The sequence below is a fragment of the Pan paniscus genome, chromosome 16, assembly GCF_029289425.2.
Source record: "Pan paniscus chromosome 16, NHGRI_mPanPan1-v2.0_pri, whole genome shotgun sequence".
In the NCBI taxonomy this organism is placed as follows: Eukaryota; Metazoa; Chordata; class Mammalia; order Primates; family Hominidae; genus Pan; species Pan paniscus.
Genome location: NC_073265.2, coordinates 40,159,263 through 40,173,226, shown reverse-complemented (window position 1 = coordinate 40,173,226; position 13,964 = coordinate 40,159,263). Strand labels below are relative to the sequence as shown.

The 13,964-nt window shown below is 38.6% G+C and overlaps 1 protein-coding gene across 2 annotated transcripts in view; it reads right to left on the bottom strand.

The window, feature by feature from the left end:
• AP4E1 (adaptor related protein complex 4 subunit epsilon 1) overlaps nucleotides 1-13,964 on the bottom strand; it is a 97,526-nt gene that overhangs the window by 79,241 nt on the left and 4,321 nt on the right. Inside the window, exons 3-5 of one of the 2 annotated variants that reach the window (XM_003827829.5) lie at nucleotides 11,408-11,531; nucleotides 2,973-3,046; nucleotides 1,756-1,877 (exon numbers count right to left, since the gene is read on the bottom strand). In XM_003827829.5, coding sequence (XP_003827877.4) covers nucleotides 1,756-1,877; nucleotides 2,973-3,046; nucleotides 11,408-11,531 — 320 coding nt within the window. Of the gene's footprint in view, nucleotides 1-1,755; nucleotides 1,878-2,972; nucleotides 3,047-11,407; nucleotides 11,555-13,964 lie in introns of both variants that reach the window. The other variant, XM_003827830.6, reaches the window with a different exon arrangement.

Here is a 13,964-nt window from a genome sequence, read left to right as displayed (position 1 = left end):
AATTCTTAGTAAAAGCTATTATTTTAGCTGGAAGATTCATGATTCAATATTTCTTAAAGTATACAAGTTGGCCGGGCATGGTGGCTCACGCCTGTAAGCCCAGCACTTTGGGAGGCCAAGGCAGGTGGATCACGAGGTCAGGAGTTCGAGACCAGCTTGGCCTATATGGTGAAACCCTGTCTCTACTAAAACTACAAAAATTAGCCAGGCATAGTGGCGGGCGCCTGTAGTTCCAACTACTCAGGAGGCTGAGGCAGAAGAATAGCTTGAACCCGGGAGGCGGAGGTTGCAGTGAGCCAAGATCACGCCACTGCACTCCAGCCTGGGCGACCGAGCAAGACTCCGTCTCAAAAAAAAAAAAAAAAAAAGAATACAAGCTATAAGACAACATTTTGCAATCTCAGAACATTAAAAATACTGATTTAAAGTATGTAAAATAAATGTTGTATGAGTAACAAAAAAATCTTCATCAAGAATATATAACTGACATACCATAATCACAATGATTGCAAACCTTTTCCAACTTTAAAAATTATGGGCCAGGTGCAGTGGCTCACATGTGTAATCTCAGCACTTTGGGAGGCCGAGGCAGGTGAATCACAAGGTCAGGAGTTCAAGATCAGCCTGGCCAAGATGGTGAAACCCTGCCTCCACTAAAAATACAAAAAATTAGCTGGGCATGGTGGCGTGTTCCTGTAATTCCAGCTACTCAGGAGGCTGAGGCAGAGAACTGCTTAAACCTGGGAGGTGGAGCGTGCAGTGAGCCGAGATCACTCCACCGCACTCCAGCCTAGGCAACAGAGTGAGACTCTGTCTCAAAAAAATTAATTAATTACTTAATTAAAATTATGACATAAAGGGGCTTGGTCAAAAACAAAATATTAATAATTCAAATACAGTGAAAAGTAAGTCAATCTGATAAGGAGACAGTTAAGGAAATTTACAAGAGAAGATTAGCAAAATACTACAAAGTAAATTAAGTTTGGAAACATTCTGCTGTAAAATAGGATTAAAATGCTGTGGTTTTGATATAAAAAGCATCTTCCCGGGCCGGGCATGGTGGTTCACACCTGTAATCCCAGCACTTTGGGAGGCTGAGGCAGGTGGATCACCTGAGGTCAGGAGTTCGAGACCAGCCTGGCCAAACCCAGTTTCTATTAAAAAAAAAAAAAAAAATTAGTCGGGCATGGTGGCAGGCACCTGTAATCCCAGCTACGTGGGAGGCTGAGGCAGGAGAATTGCTTGAACCCGGGAGGCAGAGGTTGCAGTGAGCCAAGATCATGCCATTGCACTCCAGCCTGGACAACGGAGTGAGACTCTGTCTCAAAAAAAAAAAAAAAAAGCATCTTCCCACTACACTGAAGCTTTGCATTCACAACACTTGCACAATTTCCATATGTTTTTCATTATTTCACTTTATTCCCAAAACAACTTTGGTAGAACTAAGGAGCTTCAACCAACCCCATATAGCCAAGGAAAAACAAGACCACTGCTCATTAGTGGTAGAAATGGGAGGCAAGCCAAGGATTCCTGGATACTAGGCCTCACTGTCTCTTAGTCTAACTTTAGAAAGCTGTCTAACATTTCCCTAAACCCACATAAAAATAAAGATGATCCTATTGAAGATTTTTGTATTATTTCTAGCAGTCAAATAATCTCTATCCTGGTAGCACTGAAGTTATAATAAATTTTCTAGTATAAACTTCTGTTTTGAAATATATGGCATAGACGCCTATCCCAAAAGAATTTACTTACTTAGAATGTTGAAGTTTATCTTCTATTAATGGAAGAACAGCTGGAATCATTTCGCGGGGGAAAATCTGGCTAACAACAGTCAGTGCCATACACACTTCTACTAGGTTAGTGCTCTGCAGATCCTGGCACAACATTAAGCAAAGAAAACATTTAGTGTAAATACTGAAACTAGGAATGGCAAATTCAACACTGTAATGGTCCTATATACTTAGTAATTTTGTGCTATTTATAATTAATTTGTACATCCAAACTTATGGCATATTTTATTGCAATGCTCCTATTTGTTTCATTTGCCTTAATAGAGTCAGTAGACAAATAAAGCCAAAAAGCAACTGATACAAGAGGAAATTGTAACTGTTCTGAATCTAGCCAAAGCAGTCTCCTTTATTACAGCCTTTAAAACTTTTCTAAACCAATAATAAAACAATTTTATGAGTTTTTCTTATTAATCAACAATAATATGAATGTAAGTTTAAAAGGAAGTGATTCTGGAATATTCACAATAAAATGCACACATTCATATGTACTTATCTATCCATATGGTCTATAAACCATTCTAATAGAACCTAAAAATATATTTTTTAAGTTTGGAAGAAATTTAAGCTACTAGTAACCTTAATATAGTATATGACTTAAAGGTCAGAAAATACTGTTCTCTCTCTCTCACATATCAAAAAACTGACACAAGATAAAAAGCTCAACAACTCAATTACATCTCATTATCATTTTGATTTGGGAGTTTAACAGAAAATATTGTGAGTGAGGATTGTTTTTATTATCTCTACATTTCAGTTACTTGATTACATTCTATTCTTTTTTTAAATGACTTTTTAAATTTTAAAGACTTCATTTACCCAGTTTATATCTATATCCCTTTAGAACAGATCCTAGAAAAAAAGATAACAGCACGGAAAGTATATCTAAACTAACAACTTAGAGACCTGAACTTTAGTTCTAACTCTGTGTTTTAAAATGAAATTATAACAAGAAGAGCAGCAGCTACTACTTCACATAGTATTTCATTTAATCCTCACAACTCTGTAAGTTCTATTATTTAACTTCATTTTATAGATGCAGAAACTGATCTAAAAGATTCTTCTAAGCCCATTCTGCAAGCCCACTTTCTTCTAATCTCATCTAATTGAATATGATCGAGGAGAAATATCAGGTGCTGACAAGAATTATGACTTCATATTAACCAACATACAATACAATACCTTTACAACTGTATTCACAAGGAGAAGCAATAATTCATGACTTTCATGTAGAAATAAGGAAACAGCCAAATAACCTATAAAAGTTGAGGGAAAAGTCTGATTACTAACTACCAAAAACAGACTTTTCACACGAAGTTAAACAAAGCAGTCCTGTAAGTATCAAAGATACCAGTTACAAGTAAACAGAAACACAAATTGCAAAATATAAGGTTAAAAACCTTCAGTAAGGAAGATTTCAGGTATTCTTCACCCTGAAATCTTCCAGAATTATGTATTTCATAGGATATTCCAGAAACGGAACAGACACTATGTGTATCATCTTAAAATCTTGTAAATGGCACTAAGAAGACATGCCTTCTATTTTTTGTGCAAATCTTTACATTATCAATCAAAACATTCTCTATTTTATAATTGCTATTTTATAGCCAAATATATAATTCAAAAACTAATCACTATAATTAAAAAAACCCTAATCACTACAGTTAATAGTGAGTTACTAGCTCTTTGTATTGAGTGAGCTAGCCACCTAATGTCAACCCACATGATGTAAATCATATATTAAATATATTAAGCCACACACAATACCTTATTTTCTCAATTGAGGGAATAACAATTATTTAGGAAAGAAACACTGTCTGCCACATTAAATATACTCATTGGCTTAAATAAGCATTTTTATTGCAATAATATTAAAACATTTTTAAAGTACATTTTAAGATTGAGGAAATATATTAACACTATGACAAATGCCATGTACATATAATCTAGGTACTCCAAAGAATTTTCTCAGTCAGGCTTCACATTGATAATAACTAACACTTTAATTAGACAGTCACTATGGGTCAAGTACTTTATAAGCATTACTTCATTTAATCCTCATAACCACCCAATGAGATAGGCATTTTTATCCCTATATAATAATGAGACCCAAGACTGGGCGTGGTGGCTCACGCCTGTAATCCCAGCACTTTGGGAGGCCGAGGTGGGTGAATCAAGAGGTCAGGAGATCGAGACCATCCTGGCTAACACGGTGAAACCCCGTCTCTACTAAAAATACAAAAAATTAGCCAGGCGTGGTGGCGGGCACCTGTAGTCCCAGCTACTCGGGAGGCTGAGGCAGGAGAATGGCGTGAACCCAGGAGGCAGAGCTTGCAGTGAGCCAAGATCACGCCACTGCACTCCAGACTGGATGACAGAACAAGACTCGGTCTCAAAAAAAAAAAAAAAAAAAAAGAGAGACCCAAAAAAAGGCAATTTCTCAAGGTCCAATCTATCACATGGTGGAGCCAGGACTCAAACCCAGACAGTTGAAGTCAGTCCATATTTTAAACCCCCATATTTTACTGCCTCTCCACATAGTCTATCTTGACCTGATTCCCTGACTCCATGCTCATTGTTTTTCATTCTTCTCAATTCTTTCAGCCCTTTCATCAGGGATTCTAATGTTAACTATAACCATCATTACCCAGCATCCATGCTGTCTGTGTCTACTATGGAACGGGAGAAAACGGAAACTTCCTATTCTTACAATCAAGAGGTAGCAGCATGACCAATTCCAACACCTTCACTAGAGGTCAGAGGAGCAGAGCTATTACTCTCACAATCTTAAGAGTTGAAACAAATCTGACCCGGGCCAAGAAAGAGATGAGGAAAATCCCAGAAAGCATTTGTTTTTTTTCGTTTCCTGAGACAGAGTCTCACTCCATCACTCAGGTTAGAAGGCAGTGGCACGATCAAAACTCACTGCAGCCTCTACCTTCCAAGCTCAAGCAATCCTTCACCTCAGCCTCCCAAGTAGCTGGGACCAAGGCATGCACCATCACACCGAGCTAATTTTTTTTTTTTTTGGTAGAGATAGGGTCTCACTATGTTACCCAGGCTGGTCTCAAACGCCCAGACTCAAGCGATCCCTCCCACCTTAGCTTCCCAAAGTGCTGGGATTACAGGAGTGAGCCACCACACCCAGGCCCCCAGAAAGCATTTAAAGCAGAGATTGTCTTATCAGATTGCTGATAAATCACCTGCTCAGCTAAGGTATCACCCATTCCCAAGTCACCAATATCAAGGTCAACAAACTAATCCAAAGACCATCTCAATGAAACCTTAATTCTTTCTGTTATGAATAATATCCCAACTGTTTCAACAATCAGAAAAAAAGGGGGAAAAACACTGTGACTCAAAAAATGTAAAAATTTTCAGAGAAACAAAGAATAATAACTACGATTACAAAGTATATTTGGTATAACTAAGAATGAGGTATACAAGCTTTGAGTACAGAAATTTGGGCTCTGGCTCCATTTATCTGCTCTATGACTTATGCTCCTATGCTCTATAAGTTACTTGACCTTTCTGAGCCTCAGTCTTCTCATCTTTAAAATGAAGATAAATGGCCAGGCACTTTGGGAGGCTGAGGCAGGAGGATCACTCGAAGTCAGGAGTTTGAAACCAGCCTGGCCAACACGGTGAGAAACCTCATCTCTATTAAGAACACAAAAATTAGACAGACGTGGTGGCACTCTCCTGTAATCCCAGCTACTTGGGAGGCTGAGGCATGAGAATCGTTTGAACCCAGGAGGCAAAGGTTGCAGTGAACCAAGATCACGCCACTGCACTCCAGCCTGGGTGACAGAACAAGACTCTGTCTCAAAAAAAAAAAAAAGAAAAGGTAAAATGAAGATAAATACTATCTCAGAAGATAAAGCACTTAACACCTAACTTTATGAGCACTGAAGTTTATTTATTCATGCCTATAATTCCAGCATGTTGGGGGGCCAAGGTGGGAGGACTGCTTGAGGCCAGAAGTTTGAGACCAGCCTGGCTAACGTAGCAAGACCCTATCTCTAAAAAGAAAATAATAACTTTAAAAAATGTATTTATTCAATGATACTCATAAAAAAAAATAATAAGGCATTCTGGCTGGGCACGGTGGCTCATGCCCGTAATCCCAGCACTTTGGGAGGCCAAGGTGGGTGGATTACCTGAGATCAGGAGTTCGAGACCAGCCTGGCCAACATGGCAAAACCCTGTTTCTACCAAAAATAAAAAAATTAGCCGGGTGTGATGGCAGGCGGGCACCTGTAATCCCAGTTACTCGGGAGGCTGAGGCAGGAAAATCGCTTGAACCTGGGAGGTAGAGATTGCAGTAAGCCGAGATCGTGCCATTGCACTCTAGCTTGGGATGCAACAGCGAAACTCCATCTCAGAAGAAAATACAAATAAAAAGACATTCTGCATCAGAGAAAGCACCAAAGCAGGCCTTAAAATTCAGGAGTGGATGAGACAACAGTACCAGAGTGAAGACATATAGAAGGCATAAAATGGCCGGGTGCAGTGGCTCATGCCTGTAATCCCAGCACTTTGGGAGGCCAAGGCGGGTGGATCATGAGGTCAGGATTTCCAGACCATCCTGGCTAACACGGTGAAACCCCGTCCCTACCAAAAAATTAGCCGGGCACGGTGGCACGCACCTGTAGTCTCAGCTACTCGAGAGGCTTAGGCAGGAGAATCACTTGAACCCAGGAGACGGAGGTTGCAGTGAACCGAGGTGGCGCCACCATACTCCAGCCTAGGGGACAGAGACTCTGTCTCAAAAAAAAAAAAAAGGCCAGGCACGATGGCTTACGCCTGTAATCCTAGCACTTTGGGAGGCTGAGGCGGGCAGATCACGAGGTCAGGAGATCGAGACCATCCTGGCTAACACGGTGAAACCCCGTCTCTACTAAAAATACAAAAAATTAGCTAGGCGCGGTGGCAGGCGCCTGTAGTCCCAGCTACTCGGCAGGCTGAGGCAGGAGAATGGCGTGAACCTGGGAGGCAGAGCTTGCAGTGAGCCGAGATAGTGCCACTGCACTCTGGCCTGGGCGAAAGAGCGAGACTCCGTCTCAAAAAAAAAAAAGAAAAAGAAGGCATAAATTTTATCTTTTTTTTTTTTTTTTTTGAGACATATTATCGCTGTGTTGCCTAGGCTGGAGTGCAGTGGCACAATCTCAGCTTACCACAATCTCCGCCTCCCAGGTTCAAGCAATCCTCTGACCCCAGCCTCCCAAGTAGCTGGGAACACAGGCATGTACCACCACACAAGGCTAATTTTTGTATTCTTAGTAGAGATGGGGTTTCACCATGCTGGCCAGGCTGGTCTCGAACTCCTGACTTCAAGTGATCTGCCCACCTAAGCCTCTCACAGTGTTGGCATTACAGACATTAGCCACCGTGCCCAGCCCCATAAATTATATCTTTAAAAAATGATTACCACTCAATAATATACATTAAAAACATCTGATGCCTGCAGATACACGTCCCTCTAATTGGCAAGAAAATATTTTCCTAAAGATTGTGAGTCTCAATAAAAATAACTCTGAGATCCCCTTTAATATAAGCAACCATAACTATAAAATGATACATATAAAAGGTTATTAATTACAGCATTATTTACTTATTTATTTATTTATTTATTTATTTATTTATTTATTTATTTTTTGAGATGGAGTTTCGCTCTTGTAGCCCAGGCTGGAGTGCAATGGTGCGATCTCAGCTCACCGCAACCTCCGCCTCCCAGGTTCAAGTGATTCTCCTGCCTCAGCCTTCCAAGCAGCTGGGATTACAGGCCTGCACCACCACGCCCAGCTAATTCTGTATTTTTAGTAGAGACAGGGTTTCTCCATGTTGGTCAGGCTGGTCTCATACTCCTGACCTCAAGTGATCTGCCCACCTCAGCCTCCCAAAGTGCTGGGATTACAGGTGTGAGCCACCGTGCCTGGCCACATTATTTATTTATTTTTTTGAGACAGGGTCTCACTCTGTTACCCAAGCTGGAGTGCAGTGGCGTGATCTTGGCTCACTGCAACCTCCACCTCCCAGGTTCAAGCGATTCTCATGCCTCAGCCTCCCTAGTAGCTGGGACTACAGGCACCCACCACCATGCCTGGCTAATTTTTTGTATTTTTAGTAGAGACAGGGTTTTGCCATGTTTGCCAAGCTGGTCTCGAACTCTTGACCTCAGGTGATCCGCCCACCTCGGCCTCTCAAAGTGCTGGGATTACAGGCATGAGCCACCATGCCCAGCCAAATTACAACATTATTTATGAGAACAACAACAACAACAAAAAATCAAAAATAAGCCATATGTCCACCAAAAGGGATGTGGTTGAAAAAACTATGGTACATCCACCCAATAAAAATTATGCAACTGTATAAAAGTATAAAGATGTCAAAACAAGGTATAGAATAATCTATATAGTATGCTATCTTTCAAGTAAGAGATAGTATAGATAACATGCTGCCTTTTATATAAAAGAGAGTGAATGTGTGCACAAACTTTTGCTTGCTTTTTCAAAATAAAACAATGGAAAGATTAATCAGAAACTAATGAAAATAGTTCCCTATGAGGGTAAAGGGAAGACTGGGTAGTGGGGCTAGAGATGAAAGTGAGCCATAATGCTTTACATATTTTAAAAATAAAATTGAAAATTGTTTAAATTATATGTAAGTCTAAGAAGCAAAATGTAGCAACAGTTGGACAAAATAATTCTACCATCAACTATCTAATATTTAATAACTATCTATTGTTTTCAAAATTTCCTGCCTATGCTAACATGGAAGCCAGCCAAGTAACAAGAAAGAGCAGGACTAAGGCCCATTTCATGCCAAAGGAAGCCAAAACAAAAATGGCAGGACCAAAGCAAAGTACTAAATTCTACCCATGCAATATTTAAACAGGTTCCCAGGTAGTTTCATTTCAGAACTCTCAGACAAAATCTAATCAGCATATTCTCCTCTTCAAAGTCTGAGACCAGGGAAACAAAGGTTCCCATGGTCATTTGTATGCCTGATTATATCAGCACAACACATGGTTCATGCCTTCATGAAGGCAATTACAACATTATACTATAACTTTTTTTTTTCTTTTGAGACATGCTCTGGCTCTGCTGCCCAGGCTGGAGTGCAGTGGCACAATCTCAGCTCACTGCAACCTCTGCCTCCTGGGCACAAGCCATCCTCCCACCTCAACCTCCCAAGTAGCTGGGACTACAGGTGCACACCACCATGCCTGGCTAATTTTTGTATTTTTTGTAGAGATGGGATTTCACTATGTTGCCCTGGCTGGTCTCCAACTTCTGAGCTCAAGCAATCCGCCTGCCTCAGCCTCCCAAAGTGCTGGGATTACATGCATGAGCCACTGTACCCGGCCTGTACTGTAACTATTAATTTCTGTTTGTTTCGGTCCTTTCCCTTGTCATTGCAGGGATCCTCAAAATGTAAGTTATTCATCTGTAAGTATGAATAAGCAATGTAAGTTATTCATCTGTAAGTTTAACTGCAGTATCTGGCATACAGTGGGCACTCATCTTATCAATTCCATGAATACTGAATAAATTTTATAAACAGACAATCCCTAAGAAGACTTTCCGTTCATAAATATTTTTCCTACTCAAGACAAAATTTCACTATTGAAGGCTAATTTATTTGGATCTGTCTTCCAGAGTCTTTAACAAAATAGATACCTCTAAGAAGGGTATCAATGTTATCTCAACTGCTGAAAGCTAATATGTAAAGGGAATAAGAGAAAATGGCCCAAAGTTGAAGAGAAAGATTAGAAAGCAAAGAAATTGAGAAGCAGAAAAGTAAAAGAAATGAGATGAAAAGATAAGATGGGAGGGAGGCAAAGAAATACCAGACTTTTGCCTAAAATCTGCCATCAATGACTCTTGTTATGACTAAATTGTAAACATTTCCAAATGTATTCACATCTAACACATTTTTCCTTAGAAACGAAAAGGATGAAGTTGGTTTTCACTTTTCTCAAAATGCTCAACAATGGTTGAAATTTCCTTTTTGATGTTTTCCTTCTTTGATCAAAACCAAACCAAAGAAGAGAAAAAAACTACAAATACAATCTTTCAGAAGCTAAAAAGAGCAACACCATTAGAAAGACTTTAACATATGAAAATTCTGACAGGTGAATTTTCAAGGTTTGGGATGACAACTGAAAATCGTGAATATGACTGGAAGAGCTGACATTCCATATTTGTATAATATTTAAGAAAAATCAAAGTTTTAAGAAAAGCAAATTACTAATAAAAACTAATTTGAAGCCTCGAAAAAGAAATTCCTGCCTTTAGGGATCTTAAAATTAGTTCAGGAGCTAAGACATTAATATATGAAAAGATAACAAAAGGTAACAGATGGTAGGAGCCACCTGAGTGATCACAGGAGAAATAAAATTTGATTTGGAATATGGAAAGAGAGAAAGAGAATGCTAAAGGACATTCTACTTGGAGGAAAGAATATAACAAGTTTAAAAGATCTAAGTGTGTTTTGGGCGGAGTGGGGTTCCACAAGTGGAATATTGTGTGCACTCAGTCTCAGAATGTTTACCAAGACATCTGTCACCTCCACCCCGTCATCTGATAGCACAGAGCAATATAACTTATGAATAATGCTAGTCCTTAACGACATGACATTATCAACTTCTCTGAATAAAGAATGTGTTCTAACCTTTACTATTCTAAAATACTTCCTTCTTGAGATTCTGATATAAAGTAGAACATTTATGAATAGAATATTTAATTGCTTAAAAGAATTTTTCCTAACAGCCCTAAAGGTTGACTATAGAGACAAAATTTTTTTAAGACACTGCTAATCCTCATAGCTAACATTTGAGAAGCTAAGAACAAGATATTTAAAATTACTTTAATAAATTTCAGTTTTATTCTATAAAGAAGCATTTCTGACCATTAAACTAATAAGGTTAAACAGACTTCTTAATATCAGCTCTATTGACCAGGCGCAGTGGTTCACACCTGTAATCCCAGCGCTTTGGGAGGCCAAGGCGTGTGGATCACTTGAGCCCAGGAGTTCAAGACCAGCCTATGCAACATAGTGAAACCCCATCTCTACAAAAACAAAACACAAAAATTAGCCAGGCATGGTGGCACACAGCTTAGTCCCAGCTACTCAGGGGGCTGAGATAGGAGGATCACTTGAACCTGGAGGCAGAGGTTGCAGTGAGCAGAGATCCCGCCACTGCACTCTAGCCTGGGCAACACAGAGAGACTCTGTCTCAACAACAACAAAAAAAAGAGCTCTTTATAGACATATAATTTATATACAAAAAAGTCAGCTTTATAGACATATAATTTATATACAAAAAATATTTAATTGTATGGTTCAATGAGTTCTGACATATATAGTCATCTAACCGCCATCACAAGAGCAAGTAATTTTTAGTCTTCTCTTTAACTCCAAAATACTATGAATCAGGAAAACTGATTTCCTATAAATGGCTTTGACTTTCTGAAGTGTGATCTTTTAAAGTTTTAGAAATTAAAATACAGTATTCTAAAAACATACTATATACCTGCCATCATTCATTTTGTATAACAGATGGAACTTCAAGGACAACATGAAAGCATCAAAGTCTTAAAACACATACATACCTACTCTTTTTTCTAAGAGGTTTCCTTGTTGGGCTAACTTGATTGCATGAATATAGCCAAAGGAAGCATCATATCCAAGCATTTCACAATATATAAGTCTCACCATACATTCCTTCATCATTTTCTGAAAAGCAAAATATCCAGTAGCTGTATAAATAAACAGAATATTTAGATTGTTTTAACTATGTTCTCATAATTTAAAAGGAGAATCCTTTAATCCTGGCGCTGAAGAAATAACATATATTACAAATTAATCACCCAATATCAGACTTTATAAATAAAAATTGCTCCCGATCTTACTTACCAACAGTATTACTTTTAGTAAAATTATTTCACTATTTTGTTAGTGGCACTACTATAAAATAAATCAACTGTAGCTGTTTCTATGTGTCCCTAGTGAAAAATTTGGTTATAATGTGATACATGGGGTCTTCACACAAATTTCATCATGGTCATTTTACTTGGCTTCTAAAATACAGCACATAATTTTAGTAGACTTTGTCAAATGAAAACATCCATAAAATTCCCACAAGTTGGTAATAATTTCTGTAACAAAAATATTTTTCACATTGGAAAACCAAATTGCACCTAGATTTTCTTCAGAATTATTGTGCTAAGTACAATATGGAATAGTTTGCTTTATAGGCACTCTTTTTTAATAACTCACAATTATAAACTGAGGGGCATGATTTCATTATGGCATAGCTATTGTAATAATATTTAGTTTTCTAATGGGGTCTTTAATATCTTCAATGCAAGCCAAAAATTTTTAAGAGATGCTAAAAAATTTGTTTTATCACTAAGATATTTGCATTCTCAATATTTATGGAAAATCTTAATCAGGAGTAAAATATATAAATAAAATGTGTTTCAAAATAACTAAAAGCTCATAGACTTTTTTTTTTTTTTTTTTTTGAGACAGAGTCTCGCTCTGTCACCCAGGCTGGAGTACAGTGGCAAGATCTCGGCTCACCGCAGCCTCCACCTACCACGTTCAAGCGATTCTCATGCTTCAGCCTCTCGAGTAGCCAGGACCACAGGCGCACGCCACCACGCCCAGCTAATTTTTGTATATTTAGTAGAGATGGGGTTTCACCATGTTGGCCAGGCTGGTCTCAAACTCTTGACCTCAAATGATCCACCCACCTCAGCCCCACAAATTGCCGGGATTACAGGTGTGAGCCACCACACCCGGCCACATAGACTATTTTAATATGTCAAAATTAACTAGGGTTAGCATATTACAGGATTATTAAATCACAAAATGTTTAGGAAACAGTAAAATTGAATATTTGAAAGCAAGGATAATAATGTTTAATGTAAATATAAAGAATTTAAAGAGAAACCATAGGAAAATCTTAAGGGAATGAGATTTAACTCAGGTCACTTGTGCTTAAAGCAGTAAAAGTTAATTCATTAACACATTAATTAAGACTACAAAACACTAGCTGGGCACAGTGACTCACTCCTGTAATCCCAGCACTTTGGGAGGCCAAGGAGGGCAGATCACCTGAGGTCAGGAGTTCGAGACCAGCCTGACCAACATGGTGAAACCCCATCTCTATTAAAAAAATACAAAAATTAGCCAGGCGTGGGGACCTGCGCCTATAATTAATCCCAGCCACTTGGGAGGCTGAGGCAGGAGAATCGCTTGAACCCGAGAGGCAGAGGTTGCAGTGAGCCAAGATCACGCAGTTGCACTCCAGCCTAGGCAACAGAGCAAGACTCCATCCTCCCACCCTGCCGCCCCCAAAAAAGCTACAAAATACTGAGAAAACAAACAAAAGATAAACAAAAAATACTGGAAGTCCCTCTTCAGACTTCTACATTAATTAGGAGTTAAAGGGTTCATTTAAGCCATTAAGTTTCAACCCTAGATTTGTAACATTTTATCTCAGAGTTTTTCAAAAGTCATTATGAACTTTATCTAAGTGAGATTACATCTCATGCATTTATTTTTAGAGATGAAAGTGCATTCCCCAATGCAAGAATTCTCTTTACAATTTCTCTGACAGCCAACCTTTACCTGAACAGCTCTGGGACAGACTACTCTGTAAGATATACACAGAGTTGGATGGCCATAGTGTTATAAAACCTTCCTTTCAAACTCTGCCTTCCTAATTTCTACCTATTTATCTTAGTTCTGCCCAACTTCAGGTTTCTGCCTTGGAACAAGGAAAATTATATACTGATGCCAATCATAAAAAATGGAAATCTAACAAACAAAAACCATTTCTGTTTAACGTTTCTATCTAGTACTATGAAGCATAATTATTTTATCCATAGCCACAGACACACATACATGTATACACACAAACATACATATACATATATACACACGGAAATATCAGATCATATTTTCAGTTTTATTTGCCACATACTATTATTATGACCACAGAAGAAAATATATTCATTCTCTCAGACTTTACAAGTGTTATTCAAATTCACAATCATGTGCTTATGCAAAATGATCGTCCTGATATTTTTACTGGTGGGGAGGGAAAACATTCCCACAGTGGCTTATATACTGAAGACACTCACCAAATATTTGCTGAAG